The sequence below is a fragment of the Xyrauchen texanus genome, chromosome 18, assembly GCF_025860055.1.
Source record: "Xyrauchen texanus isolate HMW12.3.18 chromosome 18, RBS_HiC_50CHRs, whole genome shotgun sequence".
Taxonomy (NCBI): Eukaryota; Metazoa; Chordata; class Actinopteri; order Cypriniformes; family Catostomidae; genus Xyrauchen; species Xyrauchen texanus.
The window spans coordinates 9152192-9168464 of NC_068293.1; the positions used below are offsets into that span (position 1 = coordinate 9152192).

Sequence of the window (16273 nt, forward strand, 5' to 3'; positions counted from 1 at the left end):
TGGGTAAACATTGGACTTGCTAACATGATTTAGCTAGCATATATATACATCTACACTGGTGGTCAAAAGTTTGGAATAATGTACAGATTTTGTGGTATCGGAAGTAAATTGGTGCTTTAATTCATCAAAGTGGCATTCAACTGATCACAAAGTCAGGACAATACTGATGTAAACAACAGCACCATCACTATTTGAAAAAAGTAATTTTTGATCAAATCAAAAATTGACTCCATTTCCAGCAGCCATCACTCCAACACCTTATCCTTGAGTAATCATGCTAAAATGCTAATTTGGTACTAGAAAATCACTTGCCATTATATTTCATAGGTTGAAAGATATTTTGTTCATTAAATGATGCTTAACATTGTCTTAATGTTTGGTTTTGAGTTGCCACAGTATGCAATAGACTGGCATGTTTCTCTAGAAACTCATCAGTCAATCATTGTTTTGAGGAATGAAGGCTAAAAAATTGTCAAAAAAAGATTTCATACAAAGGTGTACACTACAGTCTTCAAAGACAAAGGACAACTGGCTCTAACAAGGACAGAAAGAGATGTGAAAGATGAACAACTAAACAAGAGGATAAGTACATCAGAGTCTCTAGTTTGAGAAATAGACGCCTCACATGCATAAGAGCAAAATCTGTACAGTATTCTAAACGTTTGGCTGACAGTGTGCATATATATATATATATATATATATATATAAATATAAGTAAACTGTCCAAGGTTTATCCAGTTTTTAAATATATAAATTGTTTCTGAATTAAAATGATCAAATACTGAGTTTTGATAATGACAATGTTGCTTTGAGACCACGATGCACTGTAAAAGTCCTGATTGAAATAATCCTAAAAACATTTCTGATGAACGAATAATAAAACAATAAAACAATAACCAACTGCACACAAATATCAAATGAAAATTATGAAAGTTAATGAAAATAATAAAATAAATCAACACCCAGTCACCAACAGGGAAAATCCCAAAATTGTGAAATTCTGACAAATGTAATCTTTCAACACTCAAAATACATAAATTATTAAAGATAAACACAATAGATGTTTAACTCTATTAATCGACCCTTAAAAACTAGAATATTTTTTTTTAAATACATTTGCTTTTCTTCTTTAAAATCATCTAAGCAGACGGAAGAATCACATATTTACGGCTGTGTATGGCAGTCTGGGATGTGAGAGTTACCTGGCAGCACCAAGATGGCGGTGGGCCAGCCACTGGAGCCAAAGAACTTCTTGAGCTCCGTCCAGCTGTTGATGGTCTCGTGGGACAGAGCTTTGGAGGCGAGCCCAGAAAAGTGCAGTGATCGGCTGGGTATTAGCAGACGTAGAACATCCTCTGGCTGTGCCGTGCCACACTGAGGGTCAAATTCAACTGTAATCCAGCGAACACAGTCTGGGAAAGATACCTGAAGCAAGTGCAGAAGGAAGGTGATAAAAAGCGCTGATGATGGTATACTGGTCACACTGCATCTCAATTTGTAACTAGACTTCATTTTCATCCATTAGCACATAACATGACAGTGCATAATTTAGAGGAATCAATTCAGCAACTGCACATGGTTCACATGAACACTGATAATGCCATTCACAGGCATAGTTAATATTAGGGCTGGGCTATATATTGAATATTCACAATATATTTGCAATGATTTTAATGGTGATATAAAATTGAGCATCATTGTAAATTTACAATGATTTTAATGTGTTTTGGCTATCGAGTTTCCAAAAGACTGTGTCCTAGTTTTAAGTTATTCCTTGTCTCGTGACTTGAGTACAAGAGCGTTAAGACGGATGTTTATAACTAAAGCAGCAAGAACTGACTTCAGAATTCAAATCAGTTTTATTAAACTTACTAGTCATCACTATAAATGTTCTCTGTTTTGCTTTTTTCATGTATTTAACATTTTAGTACAAGTATATCTAGGTACATATTACCATTTATTATGCTAGCTTGACATACTGTTATTCTATAGACATATGGCCTATCCCATGAAACTGTTTCGGTTGCTAGCCAGGTAGTTTCAGTATAATTTGCATCAGGTATCATGAAGGTTGGTCTGCTATTAGTGGCGTTTATCGCCATAGAAAGTTACGCTACATGGCTAACCTGCTCCATGGCAGCTAACAGATCGCTAACTGATACTGAACCAATCAGCTTAGTAAAGGGACATCTCTGACACAATCAAGTAACTCCCCTGTTTCTCTTATAGCGCACTTTACAGAAAAAAATAGCTTTGAAATCCACAAAATCAACTCTTTATGATAACATTTTTATATGAGAGTCTAAATATAGATATATGGCAGTCTTTTATTTGATCTAAAAACACTAACTGTTTTTCATTTACCTACTTGCCATAGCTCGGCACCCAGCCTCTTTCACTTTTTAACCTTCAGATTAGTTCATATATTGTTCATCGCATCGTCTAGTACAGGTTTTTTCTAGAAGCAGCAAAGACTCGTCCTCCCAAGCTGTGACTATATGGATTTGGTTTGGATTGTTTTCTTCAGACTTCGATCGGTGAGCCTTTTTATTCATACAGAGCTAATTTATTACATCAGTCTCACTGTGCCTCTCGGTTTAATCCGGCATGGTGTCATCCGTGCTTCGGGCTAGGTTCCCCTTTAGCCCGTATCTTTGTTAGTGTATTACTGTCTGTTGAATTAATGAGCCATTGGACTCGAGCTTCCGTGTTCGCATTTATCGCACTCATTTTGTGTGTTTATTTTTCTTTCTTTTTCAGTCCTATCCATGGGTGTGATAAGCAATTTACGTGGTAATATTGCTCTGGGCTCCTTCCTCCACAGATCCTTGCAGTTCAAATGTCGTACAGCTCAATTTCTCCTGCCTACCCCTGAATTGTACACTCCGAATGAGCTCATTCCTGGTGATGGGCTTGATTGCTGCCCATTATGCCAGGGACTTCAACACCTGCGTGACCACGTCAGCACCCCCCTACAACTTCACAAGGCCTGACTTGCAAGGCCGGTAGTCAGATTCTTCTCAGCTCATCATCAGAGTTACTGCAGAGACAAGTATCAGACTGTTGGGTCTTGGCGATTTTAACAAATGGTTATTCTCTTCAGTTCCGACACCGGCCTCTGAATTTTTCAGGACTCTGACTATGGTGGTAGACTCAGTACATTCAGCAGCTCTCTCTCAAGAATTTGTTTCCTTGTTAGAGAAAAGAGCAATAGAGACATTTCACCCCCTAGTTCAAAGGGACAGTTTTCATCAACCTACTCCCTTGTTCCAAAGTGAGACGGAGGTTTCTGTCCAATCTTAGATTTAAGGAGACTTAACAGATTCTTAAAGGGGCTCCCCTTTCTCATGTTGTGCATGATGACATTCTTCGGTCGGTGACAGAAGGAGATTGGTTTAGGAGCATCGCCTGACAGATGCATAATTTGTGTTCTGATTGCCGTGCATTACAAGTTCCTAAGTTCCCTGCTACAGTTTAAAAAAAACAAGCATATCAGTTCAGGATTCTGCCATTCAGGCTTGGTTTCCAGCTCTGGCTAGTTTCCTACCTGGATGACTGGCTCTTATGTGCTCGGACGAGAGTTCAAGCTATTCACATCACTCAGCGGCTGCTGGATGATGTTGCCAGATAGGGTCTCTCAGTGAACAGAGTCCATCACGTTTATCGGTATGACAATCAAGTCTGTCACGATGCATGTCTCTCTATTTCAGTCCTAGACAGCGGACATACTGAAGATTCTTGCTGAATTTCATCTGGGCACGACCCCTCAGTATGGATTATTACTGATGCTAATCGTGATGTTGACGGCAGCCACTTCCGTGAGTCCCCTGGAGCTGCTTCACCTACAGGTGTGGAACACCTGCCTTTGGTTGAATCCATACTGTCATCCTCACAGACTGATTGTGGTGTCTCACTGCTGCACATATGCCCTTCGGCAATGGAATTCCCTGGACTTATTGGTAGCAGGCATTCCATTAGGTGTTGTTCCCCCCATCGGGATGTGGTAACACCTGATGCATCCCTCAAGGGTTGGGGTGGAGTTTGGAACCATAGAGGCATTAGTAGCATCAACCTTCTGGAGATGCATGCAGTTTTTCTGGCCTTGAAGTACTTCTCTCCAGTGCTGGCGGGCCACCATGTGCATGTGCGTTCAGACAATACTTGAACTGTTTTCTATCTGAACCATCAAGGGGGCACAAAGTCAAGGAGCTTGTTAAGGCTCATAGCATTCTCACCTTGGTGCTTCCCCGCTTTGCATCATTGAGGGGTGTCCACCTGCCAGGGGTAGCCAAACAGGTTGCAGATGCTCTGTCCAGGAACTGGTTACATCCAGGGGAACAGTTGAGCACCACTCACCCATATGGGGCTCATCTTGGAATGTGTGTGCTTACCTCTCTTTGAATTGTTGGAGAATGCATTCCTTAAGTTGAAGTCTTTGAAAGTGACCTTCCTCCTGGCCTTTGCTTTCACTAAGAGGGTTAGCAAGCTTCATGCATTGTCTGTTAGTCAGTCTTGCATGAGATGGAAACCAGAAGGTGCTGGTGTTACACTCTGGCCCAACCCGACCTTCCTTCCTAAGGTGCTCCTGAACCAGCTCATTTACCAGTCCATTGAGCTGTTTCTTTCCAACTAACAGCGCTTGAGTCCAATGATGATGGACGTTTTTTTTTTCTTTCCTTGTGTCTTGTGCGAGCTTTGAGATGTTATGTAGAGGCTACTGCACAGTGGGCCACCACTTTGCAGTATCAATCTAGTTGTTTTTCTGTTTTCGGGGCATTAAAAAGGGTGCCCCTCTATGAAAACAGAGGTTTTCATGGTGTATTGTGGAGGCTATCACCATGGCATACAAGGCTCAACAACCCTTGCCTGAGACAGTCACTTGCCATTACACCAGGGCGTTCTCCTCTTCATGGGCTTCCTTTAGAGGTGTTTCCCTCACTGACATCTGTACTGCGGCCCCATGCACTTCTGAAAGATTCTACAACATTAATGTTGCCTCATCCCATGATGTGGGCTCAGCTAATAACCCCTGGTGTATGGTAAGTCAATTCTTCGTGACTTTGTTGGTATTGGACATCCATTACTATAACACCTTCTCTGGCGGTCAGTAGGAATACTGGTTATGTATATAACCGTGGTTCTGTAAATTCTGGATGGCCACCAGAGTTCCTCATCACATGGAATGTGCAACAACATTCCAAGGCTGGGTGCCGAGCAGCAGTGGCTTATATTCCCTCAGCTCAGTTTACATCACTACCTGATTTCATTGGTATACTTTTTCGACCAATCTGGCTGGGGCTGCAAACATCCATTACTGTAACATTGTCTCTGGCTGTCATCCGTAATTTACAGAACCACGGTTACATAACCAGCGTTTGTTCAACTTGCTTCATGGTATAGGCCTATGGTTCAGTGTTTTTATCCATAAACAAAAACAAAACTTATCACTTGTAACTTCTAGAGATTTCAAGTTACATCCACCAATCTCAGCACAGACCTTCAGACTGTTTTGACTTTGTGTGCAATCAAAGTCTTTCTACCAAGTCAGTCCACTGTCGGCCATCTTTGGAATGCTCTCGGGAGAATATTTTCAGTCATGCCAGTGCAGCTCCTATGTATTTGAATGGGGGAACACCAAAATCTAAAAGATGGTCGGTCAAGATTATGATCAAAGGACATTTCAAATCAGCAGTAAAATCTGACAGTGCTGGTATCAAAAATTGTACTTCTTTACCACAGATTACGCTAAACAAATTACATTTTCCCGGGTTGTATAGCTAACACACATGTGCGTTCTCGAGATGATTGACAGGTTATATCTGTATCTAAAAAGTGGGACTTCCTTTCTACATCCATTGACATTTGGGTGCTTGCTTGCTTGCTAGCTAGCTAGCTAGCTAGCTAGCTAGCTATCTATCTATCTATCTATCTATCTATCTCTATTGTCACTATAACCAACAAACATCAAACTTTTAGACAAGGCTTTGTCAGGCCAAAATATTTTTCTTGACAAACTTTACCTACTGTATCTGGTTACTATGTATTGTTGTATTGGTGCATAAAGGACATTGATACATTTTTGTGTTTGTAAATGACCAAAAAACTGTGTGGAACTTGGTTAAGTAAATTTTTACTGTATTTAAAATTTTAATCTATATGAACACAACAGCTGTTTGGGTGAAATTATGGATTCTCTGAAAAATAAATGAGGGGTTAGGGATTTTTTCATTGCACAGCCCTAGTCAACATGTGATTTACGCCTCTTTTTGCTCAATATTAGGACATTAAAACTACTGTTGTACCTTGTACTGAGTGACACCAGACTGTTTGTATGGGTGATCACTCTCTATGACAGCATAATGACTAGAGGTGGTGCAAGCTGATAGGCCCTGCTCTGGCTGGTTCCCAGTGTTGCTGTCTGTGGACTGGTTGGGATTGAAGGCGGGAGGGGCATATTTTTGGTTGAGGGCAGAAACAGCCGGAAGAAGTTCCTGCACCAAACCAAACACCTCCACAGCAGCCTAAAGGAAGAGACAAAATTAAAAATGTAATACCGTTAGTCACCGGGAAACTTTTGATAATACACACTTATAAACATGCTTACCTTAGGCAAAGAGGAAGCCACAGGACCGATGTATGCCAAAATGAGTGGAAGTAGCATTGAGAATAGACTGGAGGAGCTCAGGAGTTCTGGGATGTCTTCGCCTGAAGAGAAATCAGTGATGTCAATAAATCAGTACATCCTACAGATTATCTGTAAATGTATACTAATAATGCTGATCTGTGGAAGGTTCCTCACCGTCTACAGCAAAGGCCCTGTGGAGAAGGTCTTTTGCTGCTCGCACAACCACACTGACCACAGACAGAGCTCGACTGCAGTTTTTGTCCTCTTCGTTGGCTTTGCTTATCAGCTGCGACTGCAGGTCACCATCATATTCACTCCTGTAACACAAACACAATCAACATGACTAAAATCTAAGGATGCACCAATACACATACAGCAGACAGTATCCGATATGTAATGTCTGAACATGTATTCTGGTCAAGCAAATAAAAATCACATAATATCTAACTCGAGTAACGACAGATCTGTAATTGTTATGCAGTTACTAAAAAATACTACATTACAGGAAAACGTGATCTGATTACGTGTAAAACCCAACATAGCAGCTCAAAGCCAACGGACTAACTGCTTTCATTGTGAACAGTCCCTTAGCTTATCATGACTAACAATTATTTTATTTACAGGATTTACTGATCTTAGTTAGTGTTCATTTATCAACATTTGTGTTAGTTCACAATGCATTGACTTGCACTTTCAATGTAAAAAATGTATTTAATATACGTAGTAATTTACACATACCAAGATTCCTGAATGTTGTAATAGTATTGTTCATTATTAGTGCATGTTAAATATTGAGTTAACTAATGCAACCTTATTGTAACTTTATTGTGAATTAATAACAAATATGTATGCAAAATATTGACAGAAATATTTTCAGTGGATAAGATTTCTCTCTTTAGTATCTTTTTCCCAATACACTGCTACGCTTAAGAAATAATTTGATGAATTACTAAAAACAGGTAACTGAATGAGTGATGACAATTACCAAAAAGAAAGTCTCTGTAGATGTATCTAGCGTGGCTGTCAATCGATTAAAATTGGTTATTGAATTAATTAAATTAGATGCTGATTAATTAATCGAATTAATCACAATTAATCGCACATAAAAATATTTGCTGATAAAAGCCAACAAATAATAATAATTCAATATATAATGCTAAAATAATTAGAAATTGTTGTATTTAAATAACAACAATTATAATATACTGTATATTAATTTGTTAGAGATAGATTTATAATAAGGGCTTTTCTAAGGACGCGTCAATGTACAAATGCATCAGACAGACTCTTTTGGAGTGTCTAACTTTGGTTGCATCACATCAAAAACATCCCGTTTTAAGGTCGCTGTGTCAAAATAAACGTAGTTTGAAATCACATCTCGAGATCCCTGCATTTGAAATGAACATAACAACGCATTCTCATCTTGTGCTGTTGCTAGTATCAAGCAATCATTAGTTTGGTTTGTTGCACGGGACTGTTTTTTCCATCCTGCACCCACCCGCTACCACAAGTTTCTATCCTGCACCCGAATGCTCCCGCTGAATTTTACTCCATGTTCATCCACTCTTGGCTGAGAATGATTTTCTTCCCAACCGCTCCCGTTCCCGCAACCCCGCATTTGTTTTACACATAGGGCAAAAGCCATACAAATAGACACAAATGTACACAAAGAACATGTTATTTTTCTGTAATTGCTATTATCAGATGATGTGTGACATGATGCCCATCTGACTTGACTTAGTTTGATTTCTCAACCCTATATTGACCATTTCTAATCTGAGTTTCACATCCTTTGATGACTGTGTTCATACTTTGCTCTGGCATTCTCCTAAAGGGCAATTAACTAAGATATCCAAATCGCATATTTCAGGCTATCCTCTGACCACTCACTCCCACCCAAAACTCATGGACGTACGGTCCACTCATGCTTTCAACTCAAAAATGTAATCCCACACCGCAATAAATCTAATCGTGTCCCGCGGGTCCTGCAGGAGTTCTGTGGGAATGCAGACCTCTACTCTGTACAGTTCTCTGTACACAAAGTAAAATAGATAATGCACCTGTAATAGAGTATTTGAGGGATTTGGCCTCTGGTCTGGTTAGTGCCATTGCTGCTCAGGCTGCAGGTACTGAAGGTGAAGGTGACGCCATCAGAGCACTGTACGGTGGTCATACCTCCATCCCCATTGGCTGTGCGGCTGCCATAGTTACGCAGACGGACAGCATATTTCACATTCTCCTACAAAGAACAAGAGAAACAGAGTGGAAGTGAGTTGGTAGCGAAATCAAGTTTCTGCCACGTGTAATTAATGTTTACAATTCCCAGCACCTTGAGAGGAACAGCTTTGTCCAGGCGTATCTCAGCGATGTCACTGGTGGAGTCGTCTGTGCTGTATGTGCCTTTGACCAGCTCCAGAGACGTCCACCTGTGAGAGTGGGCGGTATCTCCAGGGTGCTCCGTCTGAGCCTGATATAACAGCACAGATGGACAGAACAGAAGACAGAGGCAAACAAGAGCATGAGATGTTGGGACAACTATTTCACAAGCTCTAACTGGCAAAAAGTGTATCATGTAATTAACAATGTTGGGGAGAAACTAACTACAAGTGACACAACTTGCTTATCAACATTTTTCAGTAGTGTGATAATAGTTCAGTTTTCAAAATGGTACAGCTTTTGCCGTAAATGACTCCAATGAATCAGTTTTGACAGTTTCTACAAAGAAGATTCACAAATTTGAGTCCCTTGACAGCATTTCAGATCTTTTTTTATTGCAAAATATTTAGTTAAATGCTGCTGTTTATCACTATGTTTTTACATCAGTTACATTAATTAAAGTGTATTCTATTGTTTTGATGCATTTAGTGCTGTTGCTATAATAATTATCACATTTAAAATCATCATAATTTTTCTGTGCCAGAAAAATAGGGCTCTGAAATACTATAAATGATTTTACTGAATATATTTTCAACAATTTCCCCCTTTAGATAACTACAATGTATATAGCTACTTGAATTACTAGCTTGTATTGTTTCAAAAGGGTAGTTTCATTCTAGTTTAGACATTTTAAAATATGAGTAGCTTCTCAATTTTCGCTCCAGTCCCTTTTCCAAATGGTAACAGGTTAGAACTAAGCAAAAGATCGGTTAATAAAGCTATTTTTGAAATGACAATACTCCGTGCTATGGGTGGGAGACACCTTTTGGGTGGCTGTGGCTCAGTTGGTGGAGCAGGTTGGCCACTAATCGCAGGACTGGTGGTTCGAATCCTGGCCCACATGACTCCACATGCCGAAGTGTCCTTGGGCAAGACACTGAACCCCAAGTTGTTCCCAATGGCAGGCTAGCACCTTGCATGGCAGCTCTGCTGCCATTGGTGTATAAGTGTGAGTGTGAATGAGTCACAGTGTAAAGCGCTTTGAATACCGTTAAGGTTAAAAAGGCGCTATATAAGTGCAGACCATTTACCATTTATCATATACCTTCAGAATCAAAGCGCTAATTATGCTAATATTCAGGCAACAGGAAATGGTGTAATACTGAAAATTTACTGTGATAAACCCTTTGTGCTTTGGTTTCATAAAATAATAGCAGAACAAAATGAAATGGTTATTAACTGGTTACCAGCATTTAAAAAGTATGTTTTCAAACTGGAACAATTGAAAGGGATTTTGTTCCTGTTTTCGGTTACGCTCTGTTCTCATTTTCGTTCCTTGAACCATTTATTGTCACTGGCTTGTAGTTTGATTGGTGAAAGTTTCAAAGTAGCTTCCCCCACACCAATAATGAATATAAAAAAATGACTCACATCATCAGCGAGCACCTCCAGCTCGAACTCGTGGATGCCTCCTCCTCCATACACACAAAATCCCACCAGCACCACCCCTGGCCTGTCCATGGTGAAGCAGATGGCATCTGGGGATCCGTTCCCAGTGTTCCAGCTCCGGCCCTGGCTGGTCTTAGTGAAGCGGTTGGGGGTGGACTTCACAGAGTGCAGGGAGTTCAGCCCATCCACCTGCACAACCACATTGCAAAAGTTTCAGTTGTGTATTAGAATTTAAATTTAGAAAGGAAGCATTTTCTGTACTGATTATCAAGGAGGTTTAAAGCCTGTTTTAATATGTTTTGGCATTGTATTGTATTTGTCTTTATTTGTAGGAAAACAAAAACGTGTTAACTCTTCAAAATTACTCCATTGTGTTCCATGGAAGAAAGTAAGTCATACTGGTTTGCAACAACACAAGGGTATCAATGACAGAATCTTTATTTTTGGGTGAACTGTGGCTTTAAGATTAAGTGTCACTTATTTTCCACCAAGTGGCAGCATCAGATATAAGCTGAATCAAGTGATGTTTTTGTAATCAAACAGGAATTTCCATGACAACCAACACCGAAAACAATCCTTTTCCTCTATTACGAAACAGATGAAAGTGGATGGCCATTTTGTAACTCTATTTTTGTTGTTGTTTGTACTTTTTGCTATTGTATTATTCTAACTATACTTACAAGGGCACAAACCTGTTTTTTTTTTTCAGTCAGTCATAAAAAAAAAAATTAAAAAAAACATTGCATAAATGATAGATATTGCACAAAGAGCAATTTATAAATATTTCAGAGCCCAGCATATTTTTTCAGAACTGGTTGCTATGGCAACCAGGCAGTGGCCTTTTCTCAGCCGTCTGAGAGATGGAATTCAGTAGGCCAGTGTGGTCCTGTGGCGTACACACCTGTGCCCATGACTCAGCTATAACAATCTTCCATGATGACTGGGTAAAACAGGGTGATATTTCACCTCCAACGGATGAAAGCTATTTATTTCCAGTGGGCTTGCTGTAATGCAATTAAAGGAGGAGACAAAAGCTCCACAAAATGTGAACTCAAGGACACGGTAGTTTGTGTGTGTACCAGAGTATGTGAGCATTGCAGAGTGGAAGTTCGTGATTTTGCCCAGAACAAGGAGTAAGAGCATATGTGTTCTCTTCAAGACTGCTCTGATACTGTTCCATAGGGCTGGGAGGTATGGTGATATCTGTGTGCTTGATGCTCCACCAGGCTGCAAGTGAGACTGAGTGTGAGAAAGATGAACATAAAGAAGTGGTACGACTCTGAAACAAGTCAAATGCAGGAGGAGAAATGTATTTTTGCATCACAAATAGAGAGAGCTTGGAATACGCTCTCTTTCACATGTGCAAGGCACACTAAAATGTTACAAATGCATCTAAAAAATTTAAACTGATGTGCTAACTGTTCTCCATGGTGTGGATTGGAACTGACCCTCCGCTATAAGTCCTGCTGCTTTTGGTTACTGTTGCTAATGCCATCAAGCTTGCCTACCGGCATCTGTTCTCCCGCAAACAAAGGGTAAACCGATCTCACTGAGAAAATTACATCAGGAGTTATTAAAGAAACCTTTGGTCAACCATGCATTTATATATAGAATAGAACTTAATATAAAATGTTTATGAAAGTTTGTATTTGGAGAATAGATGCATTTCTATGCCCAGCCTTATTTTTTTGAAACGGAGTACTCTGAAATCAAACTAAGAGGCACTGAAGAGGCTGAGGAAGCCACAGTCACAGCGTGTCCTAACCTTACGGTAAACAACATGCGATTAAATGTATCTTTTCTATGTTAATCAGAGTTTTTGTTCAAACCAGCCGTGACGAGCTATGGGACATTCTGTCAGTCGCTTGGTTTCTATTTTCGGCATCACGCCTGGTAACAACATCCGCTGTGAACTGGCACCGGGCCAAAATCGTTCTCATAACAGAATATCGAAGACAGCATATTATAAGACCGTTAAAAATGACTTTATTTTGGCTGAGACTGTTACACCTACAGAATGTATTCACTGTGGTATCACTCTCTATATTCAGTGGTCCGTCACACACACAAACACCGGTTCAGAATGGAGAGGAGGTGACACACATTCCCGCCTCCTCTATCCCTCTGTTTGACTGAGTACTGTGTTTCGAACAATAAGGCTGGGCATAGAAATGCATCTATTCACCGACCACAAACTCTTCAGATTCTTCAGCTGTGACAAGTCTTAATGCTAATGCTGTTTGTTTAACTATATTTCAAGCTGTAGTCAAAGAACTACTGACTTTAAAGAAACCGCTCGCTGAATGACATGCGCAGACACAAATATCTATATCTATATTTTTAATGTCACAGGGAAAAATGAAAAGACACTTCTAGCTCTTTTACACATCTGCACTGCTCTTACACTTTAGTTTAAAAACACTACGAACACAAGCGGAGTGTTAAAAACAGTGAAGTGACCGAGTGCTGATGTTCTGAGACATCAATACTCATGGAATGTGTCTCAGCCAATCAGATTCAAGGACTGGAACTAACTGTAGTATAAAGTGATATAAATTTCATTCAAATAACCACCGTGTGTTATACACAGCGTTATCACTAGTAGAAGTCAAAATGAGAGAAAGACCGAAATTGTGAAATATTATTGGAAAAATAACACTCAAAATGACCAAATGTTTAGCGAATTTGAAAACAACCAGGAGTGGAGTTGGAGCAGCATGAAGCAGACAGAATGCTTTGAGCAGGGAGGTGTTGCTCCACTCCACTCACATACTCAGCTGTGTATGTGAGGAAGAGAGAAAGGGAGAAGGGAGTGGGACAGAGAGAAATAGAAAGAGACAGTATGAGATTAACATATCTAACCTCAGAGCCGAGAGCAGAGGCGGTCAGTTCACTGACAATACTGGCCAGCAGACCACACGTGTTGGACACCAGATGAGGAGAGAATAGCTCCACCTCCTTCCTCAGAGTCTTCCTCACTGGAAGAACCACAATAACAAGCATCTTCTCTAGAACCTCCCGGAATGTCGTCATGCCCATCAGATTCTCCTCCATCTAAACAAAATACAATAAAAACAAAACAGAATTGTGTACCTGCTAAAACAGACAGATGTCGAATTTGAAATATGCATTGATTATTCTGACTGCTTTGAGATTAATTTCAAATCCATGAGATATGTTAAAATACAGGATTGACTTTTAGTGTTTCCATATACCAGATCCAAGCCATTTTAAATAAACAATGTTTCTTAAATCCCCTTTCTGATGCAGATTGTTGTGAATTAAACCAAAAACGTTCACATATCCAACGAGTCCCAATTGTTTTCATTTTCATCTGGTCTTCCTAATTTAAAAGGGCAGGGTGAGTACTCACATTACTTAGTTTCTCCATGTGTGCCACCAGCAGGGGGAAGCGGTAAGCAAGGGCAGAATCATTCTCCGTGCTGAGCTGCTTGACGATGGAGCGCAGCAGCACCTCCCCGTCGTACGCGATGGGCAAGATGGAGGTCAACCTGACTGATGTGTTGCACAGTGCTGACATCACTGCAGCCAGCAGACGACTGCTCGATGTGCGGAAGTTTGCCTCTTGAATATCCTGCAGGTCGACATGTCAATGTTAAAGATCAGTACATCGCTTTTTGCAATGAAAAGAAAAATCTCTTTTTCAGTGGATCTTTCTAATTTAGTGTCATTGGAGATATTTCAGAGCTCAAATTCATTAGACCTAAATCTGTCAAGAGGCTTGATATGACCAGAGGCAGTGACCACAACAAGACATTTTTTTAGTTGCTTGGTTTCTATTTCAACAGGTTTGCACTGGGTAGCCCTGCCCACAGAGAGATCTAATTGGCCTAAAATTCAGCCACTTTTACCTGTATATTAAAGAAAGTGATATAATAGTGTGGGTGAGAAACAGACTATTTAAGTCCTTTTTGCAATATAAACCTCCACTTTAACATTCTTCTTTTGTTCCTGGCGATTCTCACATCTCGCACCTACTGGGCAGGGAGGAGAATTTATAGTAAAAAGGACGTAACTATTGATCAGATAAATTACTTGAAGTTGAAAACTGATTTTTTTTTAAAACATTATTTCCATGACAAATTAGCACATTTCTCCCAAATTTCTCATTATCGTGATGCATCCAGATGTGTAATTCCCATTATTCTCAATGGTAATTCTGATTAGATTCTCATACATTTAATACAAGATTTTATTTACTGTATTAATTTGAAACTATTATTTTAATACATGAAATGTTTTTATTAGTGCTGTCATTGGATTAAAATATTAAATGTACTTAATCGCATGATATTTCAGTTAAAGAAGTGCTGAAATTTTAACATATATATATTTTATTTTCCTGTCAAAATGCATTTAGTTCCTTCTTATAAAAGAAAAACAATACTGTATATTAACATTTTCCAAACAACAGTATAAAAACAGAAATACACTAAAACAGCACCAATTCAAGTAACGTTAAAGTTCCCCAAAGTCTAAGTGGGAGGTTGACAGATTGAAAGAACTAGTCCCCATTGGTTGCGTATTCATTGTAATGTGCATTACATCTTTAAACCCTCATGCACCCCACAATATTAATCGGTTGACAGGCTGTGGCTATTACATTTGATAGGGCAAATGGAAAAGCTGCATTCACATGATCCGCATCAGGGCGTTAACAGGCCACGCAATACTTCATACGAATACTCCGGTAAATATTAGATGATCCTTCGACATCAGTATCAACTGGGTCAAAGTTCAAATTGTATGAATTATCAGTGGCGTGTCACCAGACTTATTTCGGGAGTACTCCAACAAGCCAGCCAGACGCAATGGTCCCTCATCATGGCCATAAATCTTGTTTGACTTGTAGGTGATAGTTAAGACTTCACGTGCTTCTGTGGCAATTCAATTTAAAGTGCTTAATTTTTGTTCTATCTGGGTTTGATTTGTACAAAATAATTACGGTTAAAAGGTCCCTTCTCCATTACTCGGTCACTGACACGGAATCGCTGTTGTGTGTGTGTTTATGGTGTGTGCGTTAGTGTAATGATCCCAGAGACATTGCTCAAGTTCTGCCCTATTCCAAACAATGTTCAGCTCACAATGAATAAATGTAGGAATGTAATGTCAGAATTGGTAAATGCATAAAAAAATGCAAGACATTTAAAGGGGTCATAAAAGGGCTAATCTAATATTCCTTGATATTAAGACATAAGAGGTACTGTACTATAATAATATATTGTACATTTCAGAACGATAAATTTCTCCCCAGTCTAAAAAGAGCATTTATCGTTCCCACCCTTCTGAAACGTCTCGTATTGAAAACTGTGTTCGTGGCGTCACAACACGCATTAATCAGTTGTATTTACACGCCCCACAACATGCGTCATCACACCCTTGGTCATGTCCACTGGTGCAGAGAGGGAGAGATCAGGACAGACAGGCCTAGTGGGACCAACTATTCCTGAACACCAAAGGGGACCCATCTGGACTATTTAAAAAATAAATATATATATATATATATATATATATATATATATATATATATATATATATATATTATTTTTTTTTGCATATAACATGTATTTCAACTCAGAAAAGAAGATTCAGTCATTCAGTTTCTTTCAGCTGTTCTTGCGCCCATTTGCACTATTTTTAATTGTTGTGTATGTAAACATGCACAAGATGTCTTAGACCATTTGGATGGGTTTCCGGCGATCTGAACCTCAATGCATTTATGTGTGAGCGTCAAATTTCACCATGCTATGGACTGTGAATGTGAGGCTAATATCAGCGTACGACTGCTTGTTAACCAGTCAA

At 39.5% G+C, this 16273-nt stretch overlaps 1 protein-coding gene across 1 annotated transcript in view; it reads right to left on the reverse strand.

Moving 5' to 3' along the window:
- LOC127659315 (E3 ubiquitin-protein ligase MYCBP2-like) overlaps positions 1-16273 on the reverse strand; it is a 171533-nt gene that overhangs the window by 67638 nt on the left and 87622 nt on the right. The window contains 9 exon segments of the mRNA XM_052149082.1: positions 1203-1425; positions 6303-6521; positions 6605-6705; positions 6800-6942; positions 8686-8864; positions 8955-9092; positions 10433-10639; positions 13313-13504; positions 13824-14045. Coding sequence (XP_052005042.1) covers positions 1203-1425; positions 6303-6521; positions 6605-6705; positions 6800-6942; positions 8686-8864; positions 8955-9092; positions 10433-10639; positions 13313-13504; positions 13824-14045 — 1624 coding nt within the window.